We start from the raw sequence: 16,768 nt of genomic DNA, 5'->3' as shown, positions 1-16,768 counted from the left end.
TTTTAGTGCCCCAAAAGTTTCAAATTGAAATATATTGAGTCAAAAATACTCAAACTGGCTTGTAAAATACCCCAATGTGAGTTCATCTAAAAAGAGTTTAAAACCTAATTTAATGACGCCGTCAGGTTTAACGCCTCATCTCTCAGAGTTCATCGATGAGCTCCTTTGTCTGAAATACAAAAGAACAGTCCCCTGGTGCATCTTTCTCTCCCTGCAGCCAGAAACTATCTCATGTTAAAAGAAAAAGATCAGACACTAATTGGCCCTTTCTCCCTCGTCATCGTGTCGCCAGCAAACCGCCATCTGACTTCCCGCTGTGCTGTTTCCCACCCGGCAGCGAGGCGCGGTAACGGTGAGGGAATCGGAGGTGGTGTGCGGCCCGTCGCCTGCGGCTCATCATGTGACGGCTCACTCCGTCTTGTCCCATTAATCCCTGCAATATGTATAACTGATCCCCTCTTGTCAAGAAAAAAGCTGAAAATGAGTGGCGTCTTGTTTTAGTCGACACATTTTTGATGAATGAATCGTGGTTGGCGCCGACCTCGCTGATGAAGTCATCGCATTTCTCTTTTCTACTGCTTCCCAGGAAGCAGTGGAGAATAAAAAATACAGCTCCACCAGTTTAAATACTATGAGTGTGAGGTAACTTCAGTAACTTCAGCTCCGAGTCAACGTAGAGGAGAGCGACCGGTTAACAGTGAGGCGCATTTCAACGAAGTAGAGAATGTCAAGTAGATTCAATTCAGTTTATTTTGTATAGCCCAATATCACAAATTAGAGGGCTTTACAATCTGTACACATACGACATCCCTGACCTTTGACCTTAGGAAAAACTCCCAAGAAATAGAAAAAACCCTTTCAGGGGGAAACAGGGAAGAAACCTTCAGGAGAGCAACAGAGGAGGATCCCTCTCCAGGATGGACAGATGCATATATGTCATGTGACCAGAAGGAAACATGACAGAGTTAAAACACATTCAATGAGTATGACAGAGGTTAACTCACTAACTTAAGTACACACAATCGAAGGTACTTGTACTTTACGTGCACTGTAAAATGTAATAGTAAAGTTTAGTTAAAAAAATTAGTGAGCTTTACTCATTTCTGTTTACTTTGTTGACCTTACTTTAAGAAACTTAGTAAAGAACACTTTTTGGTGAGTAAAGTTATTAAACTTATTATCTCAAGTTAGCTTTACTTTAAATAAATGAGTGAGGCGGACTCGGAAGAAACTTGGGCGCACTCGGCAGCGCTCGGCTCGAATATGCATGCGCAGTCGACCACTGAAGACGTTCTTTGGCGGAGACGGATTGGCGGCAGCGAGAAGGCAGTGCAGGTGTGCGAGTTACTTTCAGGTAAGTTTCAGCGTCTCAATAACGTTTTGCCGTTCATGTCCTTAGTAAACATCGTCGTATCTTCGCCATATTGTTCATATGTCTATTCGTAGTTGAATGTTAACTTTACGAAGCGTTTAATGTAAGCTAGCTCGACCGTCAAAACAAACGAGTCACAATGTTAATGGCGGACATCGTCGTGGCTGTCTCACTCGTGTGCATTAACGCAGCACTACGTCACACAACGCTACTGTCACTGAGTTAAGAGTGAATGCAATGTTAGGTTGAATGTAACTGTAATGTAATGGTACTACTTTATAGACATGCGGAGTGATACGAAGGCATGTGTGATCAGAGGGGGGGCGTGTACAGTCGTCAGTCCGCTCTTGGAGTTACCCGAATCCAGTCAGTCACGGTGTTACGTATGGTTAAGCTAATAAAGATACTTGGAGATACAACGGGCTCAAAACCCTATTATTCCATAACACTACAGTAACGAGGAATAATTCAACCACAACCGTATGATGGAGAACTTCTCGGCCACAGCGAATGTGGTACAACGTTTTTTTATTTTTTACTTGAACATCATTTCTTATTTTGTGATATTTAATGGAAATGACATCCATTATAACCAATAGCAAGTTTGAAACTAAGCTCCCTGCCAACCTCCCTACAGACTATTTATGACTTCAATCTATCTATCTATCTATATCTAGGATAAGCATTTGTAATCATATTTGTCTGTGAAATCTTCCATTAAACTGATGTCTTTTTAGCCGTAAAAATGCATCTTGACGAGGAGTTATTTGCAGTTTGACTAATTGCTTTTGTTGTTTCTTTTGTAGGCTTTGAAAAACCTGGCAATGAATTGTAAGTATTGCTTATTTTCTTCTACACACTACTGCATAACACATGGAAGCGTTGCCAGATTGAGTCCATGTCTTCACACAGAGTGTCTCCTGTGACGACCATGAAGGAACGATGAGGGGAGCTGATGTAATCTGTTCAATCTAGAAGCCACTAGTTTTCTGCCCAGTGTGATGTAGTATGTTGTAATGTGTATACTGTAGGTCTAATATGACTAAATATTAATTTATTTATCTTTCCGTTAGATTCTGGCTGAGTTCTGTCGCTTATCAAGCAAAAATCTGAGTTGCAATCAGAGTTCTTCAAAGATCTCGACAAATACACTCCTCGCTTCCTGGAGAAGTTCAAAACCCAGAGGGGGAAAGTGTCGGTCAGAAACTTGAATATCTGCAACAAGTCAAACCTGGGGTAAGTTTCTCAAGCAGTCATTTTTCTTTATGTGGTTAATAAAGTAGTGTCACAGCATTGCATGCAGAGCTGTCAAATGATTGTCCTTTAACACTTGTGAATTGTGTGTGTTTAAAATGTTTTTTTAGAGTACAGATGTGACTGGGAGGTGAACAGCAGTCCTCCGTGGCTCTCCCGTCATCCTTGGAGATGACAACGCAGACTTCTTCAAGAATTTGTAAGTCGACTTTCGTCAAAATTATTTGATTCCACACCACAGGATGCCCAATCTATCTCATGTGTTCTGCCTGTTAATCTTTTGGTATTGGCTACTTCTCTTCCAATCAGTGCTTCTACTTTTTGATTCACTTATCCCTGATTGGGGCCCTTTTAGTGGGATCTCCCGTCTTTCCAGTCGGGTCCAGTTGCAGCTCTCTAGTCGCCCCATTCAAAACCCAAAGGCCTTCAAAATAAAAAATTACAAATCATATCACACCTAAATGGGCATCTGTACACCTTCACATGTCTGCATGATGGTAGAGGGGTTCTACTAATATCTCCTGTTACCAAAAATGGGTTTTCACTTTTAACATTATCGCTATTTCTTTGTTGCTTTTGGGCACACGCCGCTCTCCTGCCACAGGAGGTTCAGGAGCAGCCAATATGATGCAGGTGTGACGGCTGAAGATGGTAGGTACCTGTTCAGCCTCCTGTGGTAGGAGCACATTTCCCAGAAGCAGCAGTGACAAAGAAATGTGGATGTTTACCACGAATATGGTTGGTTGCCCACGTATTAAACGTTGGTCTTTCTTTATTGAAGGTGTGAGTTTTGGATGGCGTGAAGCTTCGACTTGACCCTATGGAAACACAGCAGAAGCCACCAACGGGTCCTGATCGGGGCGTGTTGTAATGTAACTGCATCGACCTGTTCTCAGGCCCTTCTACATTCTGTTGTTTACATTTGCTCTATTATTGTTGTTCCATTCAAATATCCCTATTTGTAAATATGATAATTCATATTCTTTATTATTAGCTTTTGCAATCATTCAGTGAATCACATGATCAATGAATTAATCATCGCACTCACTCCTGAGCATCTTTCACTTGTTTATCTAATAATATCAGAATCCAAGTAACCATTGTGTGTTCTACCATAGAAATGCAACGTGAAATTTGACATGTAATTGTGTTTTTTATGCTGCTCTTGTTATTAGGACTCTGATGACCTTCTGGACGTGTCCCACGCCTCCATTGGGACCCTGACGGTGCTGAAGACATCGTGGCCTCTCCTCACTCGCTGGACCTGGAGTCTACAACTACTGCCATCGTTTTGGGAGGAGCAGTCGTGATGGGTGACCGTGATAATCTTCCCCGTGCCGTGTGGCTACTCTTCGGACTTATTTACGCCTGAATTTGGAGTATCCTCAACGAGTGAGGAACACCTTCTGAATTTATTCATAGAGTGCTTCTCACTTGGACCAAAAACCCTAAAATACAATCACTCAAAAATCTACTGATGCCATAAGGGGCTGTGTTCATGATGTGCAGTCAGGCCCGAGAACTTCACCCTTCTATCTCTTTTCTAGAAAATGTCTGTTTTTGTTGTTTTTCTGTCGTGAAATTTAGCAAATGCCGAAAACTCTGTGTTCATCATATTTCTGCATTACAAAACCTAATCTGGCAACATGTTCAGCGTTTTAAGCACGTTGTTTGAGTTTTAAAACATGTGTTTTTCTTCTAAATAAACGTTTTCTTCCATTGTAACTGTTCTCCTTCTTTTGTTTCAACAACTTACAGTTTTTAGTTCAGCTTACTTGATCATTTTAAGGCAATCGGTTTCCTCACTATTTCTAAGTAATGGGATCTCATTGACTAGTAAAGTTAACTAGTTCTTATTAGTACTGTTTACTTAATATAACTTGGATCTTTTAAGTTGTCTTTTTTAAGTTCACCTTGTAACTAATAATTGTTAAGTTAACTATACTAATGTTTACTGCAATTACATGAGTTGCCTAAACTTAGTTTCTTTTAGCTTGAAGAACTTAAAATTATTGAGCTACTTTACTTAGAAATGTTGAGGCAATCGGTTTCCTCACCTTTTTCAAGTAGTCAATTTATTACATACTTAAAGATTTTTAAGTTACCTTCACTCGTATCTTTTAAGTTGTCTGAACTGACATATTATGAGTTGACTTAACTTATGTTTACTCTAATTACATCAGTTGCCGAAACTCATTTATTTTTAGTTTTAAGAACTTAAAATTATTGAGATACTTTACTTAGAAATTTTGAGGCAATCGGTTTCCTCACCTTTTTCAAGTAAAGTCAACTTATTACATGATTAAAGATTTTAAGTTACCTTCACTCATATCTTTTAAGTTGTCTGAAATGACATATTATAAGTTGACTGAACTTATGTTTACTCCAATTACATCAGTTGCCAAAACTCATTTATTTTTAGTTTTAAGAACTTAAAATTATTGAGCTACTTTACTTAGAAAATTTGAGGCAATCGGTTTCCTCACCTTTTTCAAGTAAAGTTAACTTATTACATTTTACAGTGTGAGCCTTTCCATTGTATACAACTTTATATTTCGACACGAGATGCCTCTAAAATAGTTTCAGCCCAACTTGTCACATGCTTGACGCTTTATTCCCCCACGACACATGGATTAACAACACGTCGTACATGTTGGGAATTCAAAAATACATCTTTTAGGTTTAAGAAGAAACCTGGCGGGGCCTAAAATGACGTGACAAAGAGAGAACGGGCGGATCTCAGAGGAAAAGTGCTTTTCACTCCAATGCATTTGAACGCAATTTTAATTACTTTACGATTTTTTTATGTTTTTGACGAAGTGAAGGATGAAATGTTCCTTTTATGTGTTGAAAAGAATTCTCCTAATTCTTGAGCTAAATAAATCTGTCAAATTCTTTTTTTAGAGTTCTCTCTGGACAGTAATGATCTAATAGAATATGAAGCAATGATGTAGGTTAAACTTGCCGACAGTAGAGTTGAAAACATCATGCAGCATACACATTAATGCGGCACGAGTATTAATCCCGTAACATCATATATACTGTATATAATAGCAGAAGACTGACGAATATTTTATTGACTACTTTAACTTTAAGTACATTATTTAGATGATACTCTTACTTTTAAGTAAGGTTTTTGTATTAAGGACCTGAACTTCTTCCACTCTCCTCCTCCTCTTCGGTTTCCGGCCCTGCTCTTCACGGTAACGGCACCATTCATTCATACAATCGACTTCTTTATTCAATCAATAACGATCCAAATCTTCATTGTTTATTCATTCCCCTGTGGAGAAATGATCCAACGGGCAAGAGGAGAGGTCAAAGGTCATGCTCCTCGCCGGCGGCCCTGTAGCCGATCCGAGTTATTTAGCATGTACGTCAATGACGGAGCGTCTATTCTATTCTAAACTATTCTCTCCACACACGTGCACAGAGTCAGACAAGAGGACGGATTTCTATGAATTGATGGCGACTCCGTGACAGTTTCTTCCCTTTTCCCCCAGCTCCCTGACCTCTTCACCCCCCCCCCCCCCATTCCTAAACGGTGCGTTGTGAGGGGTCACGAGGATGAAGACGTCTGCCATCCGGTGTCAGATTACTGGGTTTATACACATGTCTCCACATCCGCTAATGCGACATGTGATGTGAACCAGAGAACATACTACTCTGGATTTACGTCATCTGTGACATACAAGGGCAGCTAATTTCAGACTTTGTATACACGAGTATTTTTAGATGGCGGTATGTGTGTATTCATGCGTTCAGTTCTCATTTCTTTGTGTGTGTGTGTGTGTGTGTGTGTCAGTCAATTAAAGAGGCAGTTAATCTGGCCATGTCTCCTGGCAGGACATCAGGTCGACCCATATAGAGCATTCAGGCAAACAGCCAACCCCCCCCCCCCCCTCTATTTCTCTAATGCTGTGAATCCCCCCCCCCCCCCCCCCCGGTTCGGGTTCCATGGTACATTTTATCGGGATTTCTCGCTCTCCAAATGGGGAAAAGCAACTCATCTGAATGACTGTCCAAGTCCACCACGCACGCGACCCCTCTCCCCTCTCTCCTCTGGGTCAGCTGGCTGGCTGGCAGTCGCTTCAGTTCACAGGCAGAGGTGACGGATTGAGGATGATTGAGGCGCATATATAGAAAAAAAAGAGAGAGAGACCAAATTCCAGCGAATTAATCAGCGTCTGTTCCAGTGTGTGTGTGTGTGTGTGTGTGTGTGTGTAAGAGAGAGAGAGAGAGAGAGAAAGAGAGAGGGGGGGAGTCAAAGGCAGTCAGAGAGAGAGAGAGAGGAGGGGGGAGTGGAGCCTGACGCAGTGTGAGAGGCAGAAGCTGAGAGGAGGGAGAGAGAGAGAGACGGAGACCGAGGGAGACAGCGGAGAGGAGGCAGCACATCACGTCAGGCGCCGCTTTGCATCCCCCCCCCCCCCACACTGCTCCCCCCACCCACCCAACCCAAAAAATCTTGACGCCTCACCGGCTGCTGCTGCCGCCGCCAAGGAGCTCTTTCCCGGTCAGCGCAGAGGGGACACGCATGGGACCAGATCAGTGACAGACTTTAAAACATACACACACATACACACGCGCGCACACACACACACATCACACACACACACACACACACACACACACACACACACACACACACACACACACACACACACACACACACACACACACACACACACACACTACCCAGAGGCAACGAGTGGAGCGTTTGCTGCGGAGGAAGACCTGCGAGGCGCCTTCCTCCATGCACGTTGGCATCTGGAACAAGGTAAAGTGGCAACACACACAATGACAAGCAGCAGTGAACATCTGTATTGCGCGCGACGCAGCGGTCGGCATTATGTTCACGAGCCTGCCCGGTAACGGCCGCAGGTCTCGCGGCTGCGCAGGCAACTTTGAGGTAAAGACGCCAACGGCATTCCTGCGGTTCCGAAAATCTCCGACTTTAAACCTGTGTGCGCGCGCGTGCGTGTGTGTATGTGTGTGTGTGTGTGTGTGTGTGTGTGCGCGCGCGCGTGTATAGTCGTGCTGAATGACGGGGATGTGCTGGTTGTCCGTTCGCAGGCAGCCTGGCTTGTGTCATCTCCTCCGTGTGTCCGTTGATCACGCTGCGGGCGCATGAAGCGCACAGATCCACATGTGCGGGATTAGCTCCTGGTGAGTGTGTGCGGTGCTTTTGCAACTTTGATCCCATCATGTTGAGCATAAAATAAAATAAAATGCTTTTTTGACTATTTTCGGTTGGTCACTTGGGGCTTATTCCGTGTGTTGTCCCGGGACGGGCAGCTGAGTGACGGGGCTCCAGTCCAGCGGGCTGAGTCTCCAGCACCATGGACAGCGGCTCTCCTCTCTGGGCTGCAGGCAGTGATTCAGCCAGCCCTGCACTGAGCTCTCTTTCTCTCTGTGATGTCCAAGAAGGGCTAGTTGCTATCCTTATGTTCTCGTCTGCATGTTCCTTTTTGAGAAGTAAGGCCCCTAAAACGACCTTAATTCATATTTAGATGTCAGGATGAAGGTGAATCCTCCATGGAAGAACTGAGCAGGCCCTGCCATGCAGATCCACTGCAAAAGCATCCCATGTACAGGCAGGGGACAACATGAAAGAGGCACTCCAGCAGTTCAGTTTTGCATTTTCATAAAGTTGGTGGGGATATAGAGATGCTCTAAATCGAGGCAGCAGAGGCAGAGATATCCTGAATTGTAGTCCTTGTTATTGCATTAAAAAAAACTCAAAAGCATCTTCTATTTTCCCCCCCATATACTTTTAAAAGCTTCTACAGAGCCACAGAAGATATCGTGACATGTTTTATTCACACCCTGTGTCGGACTGGTAGGAGTGGGGCTTCTTTTAAGTGAAACACCTGAATAAATGAGTGGAGACACACAACAAAGCCATGCTTCCATGGAGCAATACGATGAGGTCATTGAAGGGTTAAACGAGAATGAAAATGTCCCCAGATCTCAAACCCAAGTGGACGCCATAAACTTTGTGAACGACGTAGGTGAGGAACATATCTTCAGTGGAGCAGTAACACGTGGTGCCGGACAGCTGATGTGTATTTTTAGCACCGCTGAAAGCACGAGCCAGACAATATGTGAAGAAAAAAAAAGTGCACTTAAACCGGAGTGTAGTGCACATGTGTGACACCAAGTCACACACGCAGTTCCGTGCTGGCTGCTGTGCCCGGTGCATGCCCATGCCTCACTGTCTGTTGTAAACGGATGTTGTTGCCACTTTGTCCCATGGGACGACTAACGGAGGGTTTATTTCCCACTCACTGACTCCAATTGTTGGCCCGAGTACCACAGAAGGAGAGAGGAAGAAAGGAGGACCGACAGATTGAAAGAAAGGGAGAGAGAATGAAAAGGAAGATGGACAGATTGAAAGAAAGGGAGAGCGGGAGCAGAGTATCACTTTTCTGGCACCATGAATAGACACGAGGCAGTCCACACATGAAAAAACGAAAAGAAGCTTCAATGACTCCTTTTTTTTAAGGGACATTGTGCGGTTTTTTTGGGGCGTGAGAAACGGTCGGCTGGCTCTTTTCAAAGCGGGGGGCTCCTCAGTCACACGGCGAAGTCTTTAGGTGTCCCGGGAATAGACAGATGACTATCTCAGAGGTCGCTCATCTCGCTTTCATCCTGCATTAGCGCTGCAGTGCTCGCTGCGGCACACTTCTTTTTTTTCCAGTCTCAAGGGGCGTAAGAGCGAAGTGAAAAAAGAAGGGGGTCTCTAAACCTGTGGTTATGAATGGGGAGGGGAGGGAGAGGAGGGGAGGGGGGGGGGTGTCTTCGTTTGATACCAACAACTTTGCCAAAAATGGAACTAAATCTCCGTTGGACGCGGACCGAGAGCTTTTTTTTCGTGCCGCCGCAGCAGAAATGTCATCGCTGGTGGGACTCTGATGGTGACATCTGTAATGAGGCAGGTGGCGACATTAAAAATCAGCCGTAATGAGAAGTGACAACCTTTAGTGGAGGAGCTGCCAGAATGTCTGCGAGTACAACATTATTTAAAAGAAAAAAGGCGGGGGGGGACGGGTTGTCACACTGCACCCGGTGGTTGTTGGTTCTCACTTTGACTGAAGTTGCTCTTTCTGTTCTCCGTGTATCGTTCACGGCAGAACTCATCCATCCGGGGTACAACCTCACTACCTCGGAGCTTAACTAGAGGCGTAACTGTGGGGCAAGTCCCCCCCCCCACCCCCCCCCCCCCATCGCTCTCCCATCCATTTAGAAGGAACCCACGGCGTGGAGGCCAATCTGCATGCAGAGTTAACACGGCACCTCCCCGCCGAGTGGCTCTGGAAGTGAAGAGACATCCTGTTACACGTATTCCTTGTTTGTGTGTGTTGTCCTGAAGTACACAACTGGACGTCAACAAAAAAGTCATCAACAAATCTCAGGTCGGGCCTCTTGTCGCGGGGAAGAAAAAAAAAGATCGGAAAAAACTCGCACACGTTCGAATGCGGTGCAGCGTTTACACACACCGACACCAAGCCGAGACATTGGAGGCAACACACACACACACACACACATACACACACACATACACACCCTCTTGTGAGCAAAGCTCCACCGTACAGTGCAGGGTGAGAGGGATGTGTGGAGGGATGCAAACAGACATGTACATGCATGAACACAGCAAGCGTGCACGCTGCAGACACACACACACACACACACACACACACACTTCCGTGCACTGGATGCGCACGCTCAAGCAAGCACATGGATGAATAATGTACCACATTCCCTCTAGGCGGCTAGTTAGCATTCCAGGAAGATTGCACGAACACTGGGGAACTGTAATTAGGAAGTTATTGTTGCAACACACAGACACACACACACAGACACACACACACACAACCAATATGCAAATAGTTACCCCTGTTTTAATCAGCCTGGGTATTGCGTGCTCTTGAGAACAGTAGAATGTTGTTTCACACATATACTTGTACTTTATTTTAATATTTACAGTTAATGTTACTTTTGACGAATACTCCACTGCACTGCAGATAAATATATACTATTTTCTGGATTAATATCTTACAAACTTTGTTAATGTGACTTTAATGGTGTTGTGCTCGTAATGGTGGATTTATTTAATTGTGGCGTTGTTAAAAATTGTAATTCCTTAGTTTGAAGAATACAAAACATACTTACATTATACATTAAAAAAAACGTTATTTGAACAACAGTCCCCAAAAAAAGAACGATTGTGATAATGCTCATCTTCACAAAGGTATATCAAATAATACACAATAATAATTATTTAATTTGCGCGATATCTATATCTTCTAGCAGCTACATCCCGTATCTTCCTCATACAAGATTAAAAACAGAAAGAAATCGAAAATATCTTCGACGTTATCTTTAACGTGTGAGATGTGTGCCCCAATTCTCATATAATGGAACAGAATGGAAAACAGTTTGTGCAGCTCACAGCGTTAACAAAAATTACATTTTAAAAATTCATCAGTCCCAGTTCTCATTTCCAGAGACGGAAACCCCCCTCAGTAGAAAGCACTTCCATCAAAAACTGCTCAGGGAAGTTCCATTTACTTGCATTGTTTCCAGGCGGCGGCGGCGGGATGCAATCTGTGGACGTATATGCGCCCACAACCCTGAAGTAAACCTCCTTCTCTGAGCTGAAATTGCCCCTTAACGTTGTTTTTTTGGCCCAAGGCTCATCAAATGTTGATGGTTTCTGGTGGTTTCCATCTTGGAATCCGAAACAACCAGAATCACTTTGTGTCTCGGCGCGTAGTTTAACAATTCCCGAGAGCCGTTTTGCTTAATGTATGCCGACGCACGTCTTGCCGATGCCAGAACCCGAGCCGGTACCGACCTAAACTCTCACATCTTCTCCTTTTCTTTAAATCTCTCCTCCCTAAGCACCTTTTCCCTCCTCCCCTCTTTTCCATCTCATCTCTGCCTCCATCTTTCCATACCGTCCACAATGCACACACCCAATCCATGCAGCCTGTGTGTGTGTGTGTGTGTGTGTGTGTATTGAGTCAGCTAGTTTGTATGCCGGTTGCTGCTATACCCCAGTCTCTCTCTCTGGAAATCAAGGGGAGATCGTGGCGTGTATGCTGAGAGAGGAAGGGGAAGAAAGAGCGAGGAGAGGAGAGGAGGCGAAGGTGATGGAGACAGAAAGATAGATAGAGAGGGGGAATTGGGTGTGCCATCGGGTGAAATGAAAAGGCAGGGGGAAACAAAATAACAAAAGGGTGGGAGTGATGGAGAAAGTGTTCAATAGATCGTGTTTTCTCCCCCCAGCCTCCTCGTCTCTTTGCCGTTTCATTACCTCTGCCCTCTGTTCTGCAAACAGCACCGCCACTGTTGCTGTGGTAGTTTGGAGACTCTGCGGCCTGGCATGAAACACCCCCCCCTCCCCACACACACACACACACACACACTCTCTGATGTTCTGCTCTCCAGCCTCTGATTCTGGAAAGAACAGCCATCCGCGGGCGACGTCTGGTGTGATTGTTAGAGAAAATGAGCCCGACTACTCACTTGATCTTGAACCGTTTTACGGTCTCAACCGCTGGTTTTCGAGTGTTCTTCAACCCAGCATGTTTGTTTATTTCGTGAATTGTGGTCCTGTTTAGAGTCAGAAACACCAGAAGGCACGGTGGGCTTGAGGGCGGGGCTACTTTGGGATCGACAGGTTCGCTATACCGCGGCGGGGGAAAAAAGCCCTAAAATGCCGAACTTGAGGCGACGACGTCCACTTGTTATGTACAGTCAACGGCTGCTCTTCAGCGCTAAGAGGAGGAATCGCTCCGGCCGTCCCATTAGACCGGACAATTGAAATGGAATTACTGAGCGTCACTTCCCCACAAATATCTGTCGTTCAAACCCCCCGAGACACCGGCAGCAGGGAGATTGTTTTTGGAATTGTCTTTTATCTTTTCGGGCATCTCCCTCTGTTTTCACTCTCCTCCGCTGACACGTCATTTGTATCCCCTTCCTGTTGCGTGAAATACCCCGACTGAAGCGTTGACAGAGAATTTAGGGCGAACATAATTCTCTCTTTTAGCCAATAGATACAACTTTTGCATTGATTTTTTTTCCGCTCCCTGATTGAAAATCCTGCGGCGTGTCCATTTAATATCCATGAAACTTTGTTTAACAACCAGTTGTCAATGTCTGTCCTGGAAATGAGATGTAAAGACCCGTCTCACTCCCAACCCCTTGACATAACGGCGGGTCATCGCCGATCAGCGGATGAAAAAGACTGTAATTGATGTCTCTGTCCTTCCTGTAAAATATGTACAGTATGTTGTCATCAAGTGCATTTGTCAGAGCCTTGGAGAGCGCCGTCTCTTTAAAACCAGTCAGCTGGAAACATAAAAAAGTCATCCAGAGATGTAACGTATTCAAACCATCTACGGGAGCTAATGTTAGCCTAATTAGCGACGTAGCTACAGCTGATGAATGTCCCAGTGGCTGTTGTCAAAAAGCAAAATTTGAAATGTGGAAATTGCTTTTGTTTGACTCAAATCGAGGAGCGATTGCTTCAAAGAAACGTTGGTAATTCTTGACTAACCTTGACATACATGGCAGCTGTAACTTCGGGGGAGAAAGTGACTTCAACTGCATCTACAAAGAGAACAGTCATGAGTGTGTCGTAGGATCAAAAGGAATCTCGTTGGTCGCTAAAATAAAATCTATTCTATGTGCATTTGTGATAGATGTGTGAGCTGCATCAACAAAGAGAAGAGCAATACTTCTTTTTACCTTCGCATTGAAAATGCGGAAGGTAATGTTTTGATCGCCGTGTATTTGTATGCGTGCGTGTTATTCGCATAAGTCAAAAAGTATTAAACCGAATCGCATGAAATTTGGTGGGATCATTGGTTATTATCCGGGAACCATTTGATTAGATTTTGGGATCGATCGGGTCAAAGGTCAAGGACAAGGTCATGAAAAGGTCAAAATCTTGTTTGAATTGCATTAAATTTGGTGGGATGATTGGTTATTATCCGGGGACCATTTGATCAGATTTTGGGATTGATCGGGTCAAAGGTCAAGGTCATGAAAAGGCCAAAATGTTGCTGCGGCGAAGGTATGAGCTCTACCGAGTGCTCGTTCTAGTTCTTGTTTTTTTACTCTGTCGAGTCGAGTTTGTTTGCGTAGCCCAACACCCCCATTCGGGGTCTCGATGGGCTCTCCAGGCTCAAAAAGCTTGAGCTCCAGACTGCAACGACTCTGAGCTCGAGCTTTTCCGAGAGGACCAGAAGGATCCCCCCCCCCCAAAAAAGAGTTGGCACATAATAAATGGAACAAACTTCAAGAGGGAATTGGAGACGACATTCTGCAGACCGCTCCAGGATGTCCGCGAGCAGCCGAACACACAGAGGATGTCGTCCTGAATGCTCCTGCTGTGGCTTTGAGTCAGAGTGACACATGCAGCCGAACTTAAGAGTGCGGGGCGGCTCACGTCCCACAATATCGAGCCATTTAAAACTATTTCTCGAGTTAGAGGCTCAGCTTTAAAGCCAACCGCCGTGCACCGAACACTTTCGCAGTACAATCTTGTCGTATATTTCTGTCTATCATTGAGCCCTGAAAGCCCCCTCTCTCTTTCTTTCATGCCAAGGCTGTGAGAGGATGTCAACAGTTTTCCAGTTATTTGATAGAAGAAATGGATCAGAGTATATAGAAATGCAAAAGGGCCATTACAGATCGCTGCAATAGACAAAAAAGGAAAAAAAAGAGTGAAATATACAGTGAAACAGCAACGTAAACAAATAAACAAATACGCTCGTTTCTATTACTGATGCAGACTCTCTGCAGACAACATCTCCTTATTTCCAGCTCAGTCGTTTCCGCTTGTCTGACTCCGAAGACAGTTTGATAATCAGGTGTACAATTTGAGAATGTGAAATAGAAAATGGATTCAGAATGAAATAGTCTCGGTCCAATTGAATATATTCAACTTGTTTTGATAAATAACTGAAATAATAGAGATGCAGCGTGTGCATATTAATACACACATGGCGCCCGCAGTCTATACACTTAATGGTGTCAGCTGATGCATAATGACACTAACATTTAATGGTAGAGGTGACATTGCGTGTTTATTTTACAGCTGCCTGTTTGTTTTTGTTGTCCTCTGACCAAACACGAAACGTGTTTCCACTTTATTGATGTTTTTTGTTCTGTTGCTTTTGTAACATGTCCTTTTTTTCCTTCAGTTTTTTTAAAATTTAGCACTCAGTTATTCATAGGCTTTGTGAAATCAGCCAATTGGCAAGCGCAACAGGGGCTAAATCACACACACCTGGGGGAAAAGACCGGCGCTTGGCAGCCAAGTGTGTGCGTGATTGTGTGTGTGTGTGTGTGTGTGTGTGAACCATTAAATGCCAACGTGAGAGTGGGAGGGCTTCTTGATATGTGTTTGAGAAAGGTCAGAGGCCATGTGTGTATGTCTAAGCCAATTTGGGGGTTAGAGTGTGTGTTTGTGCTGTGATGCGACACGTTATCTCCATATTGGTTTTGTCTGGAGAGCTTTTCTCAAAACCCGGAGAATTTATTCCTTAATTTCCTTTTTATCTGAAGAGGTATAAACATGCTGCTCAGAATTGTGAGTAAGACAACAGCTATTCAGCCTTTGGCTTCAATTATTTTCCTCATAAATGAATAATCGTCTTGATTAATCAGTTGGTTATTTGGTTCTAAAACTTCAGAATCAGAAGTTACACGATATGAAAAAGAGTGAAACAGTAAGACCTCCACCAGAGGATGGGGGACATTATTGCTTGAAAATTAACTTAATTAAAGAATCAATCATGTAATAATAAACCAGACAATACTATTAAATGAATCAATACATATAAATAGTTGTCAAATTAATTGAATAGTTGATGAACAGCAACTAATTGTCCAATTGTTTCTTGCCCGGTGTTAGTTTAAGGACGTCAGGTTGCTTTTAAATCTCTGAAAAAATAAAACGTTTCCAGAATGACATCTTGCTTATTTGCTTTCTTATATGGATTTATATGAAAACATGATATCATGCACGTTCTGTACGCTAAATATGAAGCTACAACCTGGTAGCTGGTTATATCTTATAGCTTCGTACGAAATCTTTTAAAGCTCACGAGTGAAGTCGTGATCTCTAGTTTGTTTGTTTTAATCTGACACAAAACAACGAGCTGTTGTGGTGGAACGGTTCGTCGTGCGCCTCACTATCTCACAGCAACTTCCCGGAGCATTTGTTTGTTGCCATGGTGACAAGCAAAAATAAATCAATAGAGACTGTCAAAACATTCTGCAGAACTTCAACATCAATTTGATTATTTCATGTGATATTATTCATTCAATATTGTGATGTTAAGTAGCAATCTTTAACAATGTTAACCAGGCACATGGATCAATATCTTTAAAAAACAACAACAACATTATAATCCAATTTATATTTACTTTTGTGAAATGGTTTGGCCAAAACAGCCCTGACATATTTGTTACATGACATCAGGCGCACACGTCTACGTCAGAGAGGGAGCGTGGCATTGTGGGACTTTTCACCTGCAGATAAAAATACTGCAAAATGACCCATTTGTGACAATAAAGTTCCACAAGAGTAACGTCTTCAAAGGTTTAACCGGAAGGAACCCTGGAAGTCAGAAGGGGTCTTATTATTCAACCTCTTTTTTCACTTAATTTTGAGTACTTTGAAAAGCACTATACAAATGCAATGCATTATTATTATTAATATTATCAATTGCACAAACTTTTCTTTTCTTTTTGGTCCCATATTGGCCTTTATAATACACGTGTTAATGCTGGCCAATGTGTGTCATGTGATGTGTCTTTTTAGTGGAACAATTCTTCAAAAAATGACCATTACTTTTGTAAAATCATATAACCTTTTGAGAAATTACTGGCGTCGTTGAATTTATAACAAAAGTATAGTATTTAATTTAAGAGGGTTTGTATTCTCCCTAATGTCAATAAACTATAATGGTGTCAAATGCAGCAGCAGTTACATCAAAATAAACAATATTATGAATTTTAACACCAATGCGATGAATTCAGCTAATTTTATAAGGAAATATTGCTACAAATACAAAAGTAACAGAGTTAAAATCTTATTCTGCAGTGATTCATTACACATTA

General features: G+C 43.2%; 1 protein-coding gene and 1 long non-coding RNA gene across 4 annotated transcripts in view; both read left to right on the top strand.

The window, feature by feature from the left end:
• The first annotated feature begins 1,276 nt into the window (after positions 1-1,276).
• Positions 1,277-4,351, top strand: LOC130190239 (uncharacterized). Of its 3 annotated transcripts, none has more exons than XR_008830937.1 (6): positions 1,277-1,354; positions 2,179-2,203; positions 2,446-2,608; positions 2,737-2,825; positions 3,408-3,498; positions 3,802-4,351. It is a non-coding gene; the product is annotated as an uncharacterized LOC130190239 (long non-coding RNA). The 3 variants fall into 3 exon arrangements; XR_008830938.1 differs by lacking the exon at positions 3,408-3,498 and adding an exon at positions 3,231-3,364; XR_008830936.1 differs by lacking the exon at positions 3,408-3,498.
• A 3,009-nt stretch (positions 4,352-7,360) lies between these two features.
• The window catches only part of LOC130190237 (uncharacterized), a 66,309-nt gene continuing 56,901 nt past the window's right edge, over positions 7,361-16,768 (top strand). Inside the window, exon 1 of the mRNA XM_056409551.1 lies at positions 7,361-7,403. Coding sequence (XP_056265526.1) covers positions 7,380-7,403 — 24 coding nt within the window. The 5' untranslated portion in view covers positions 7,361-7,379. The remainder of the gene's footprint in view (positions 7,404-16,768) is intronic.

The sequence above is a fragment of the Pseudoliparis swirei genome, chromosome 24 (assembly GCF_029220125.1).
Source record: "Pseudoliparis swirei isolate HS2019 ecotype Mariana Trench chromosome 24, NWPU_hadal_v1, whole genome shotgun sequence".
NCBI lineage: Eukaryota > Metazoa > Chordata > Actinopteri > Perciformes > Liparidae > Pseudoliparis > Pseudoliparis swirei.
Note: the sequence above shows the minus strand (reverse complement) of the source record. Positions and strands in the feature narration are given on the sequence as shown.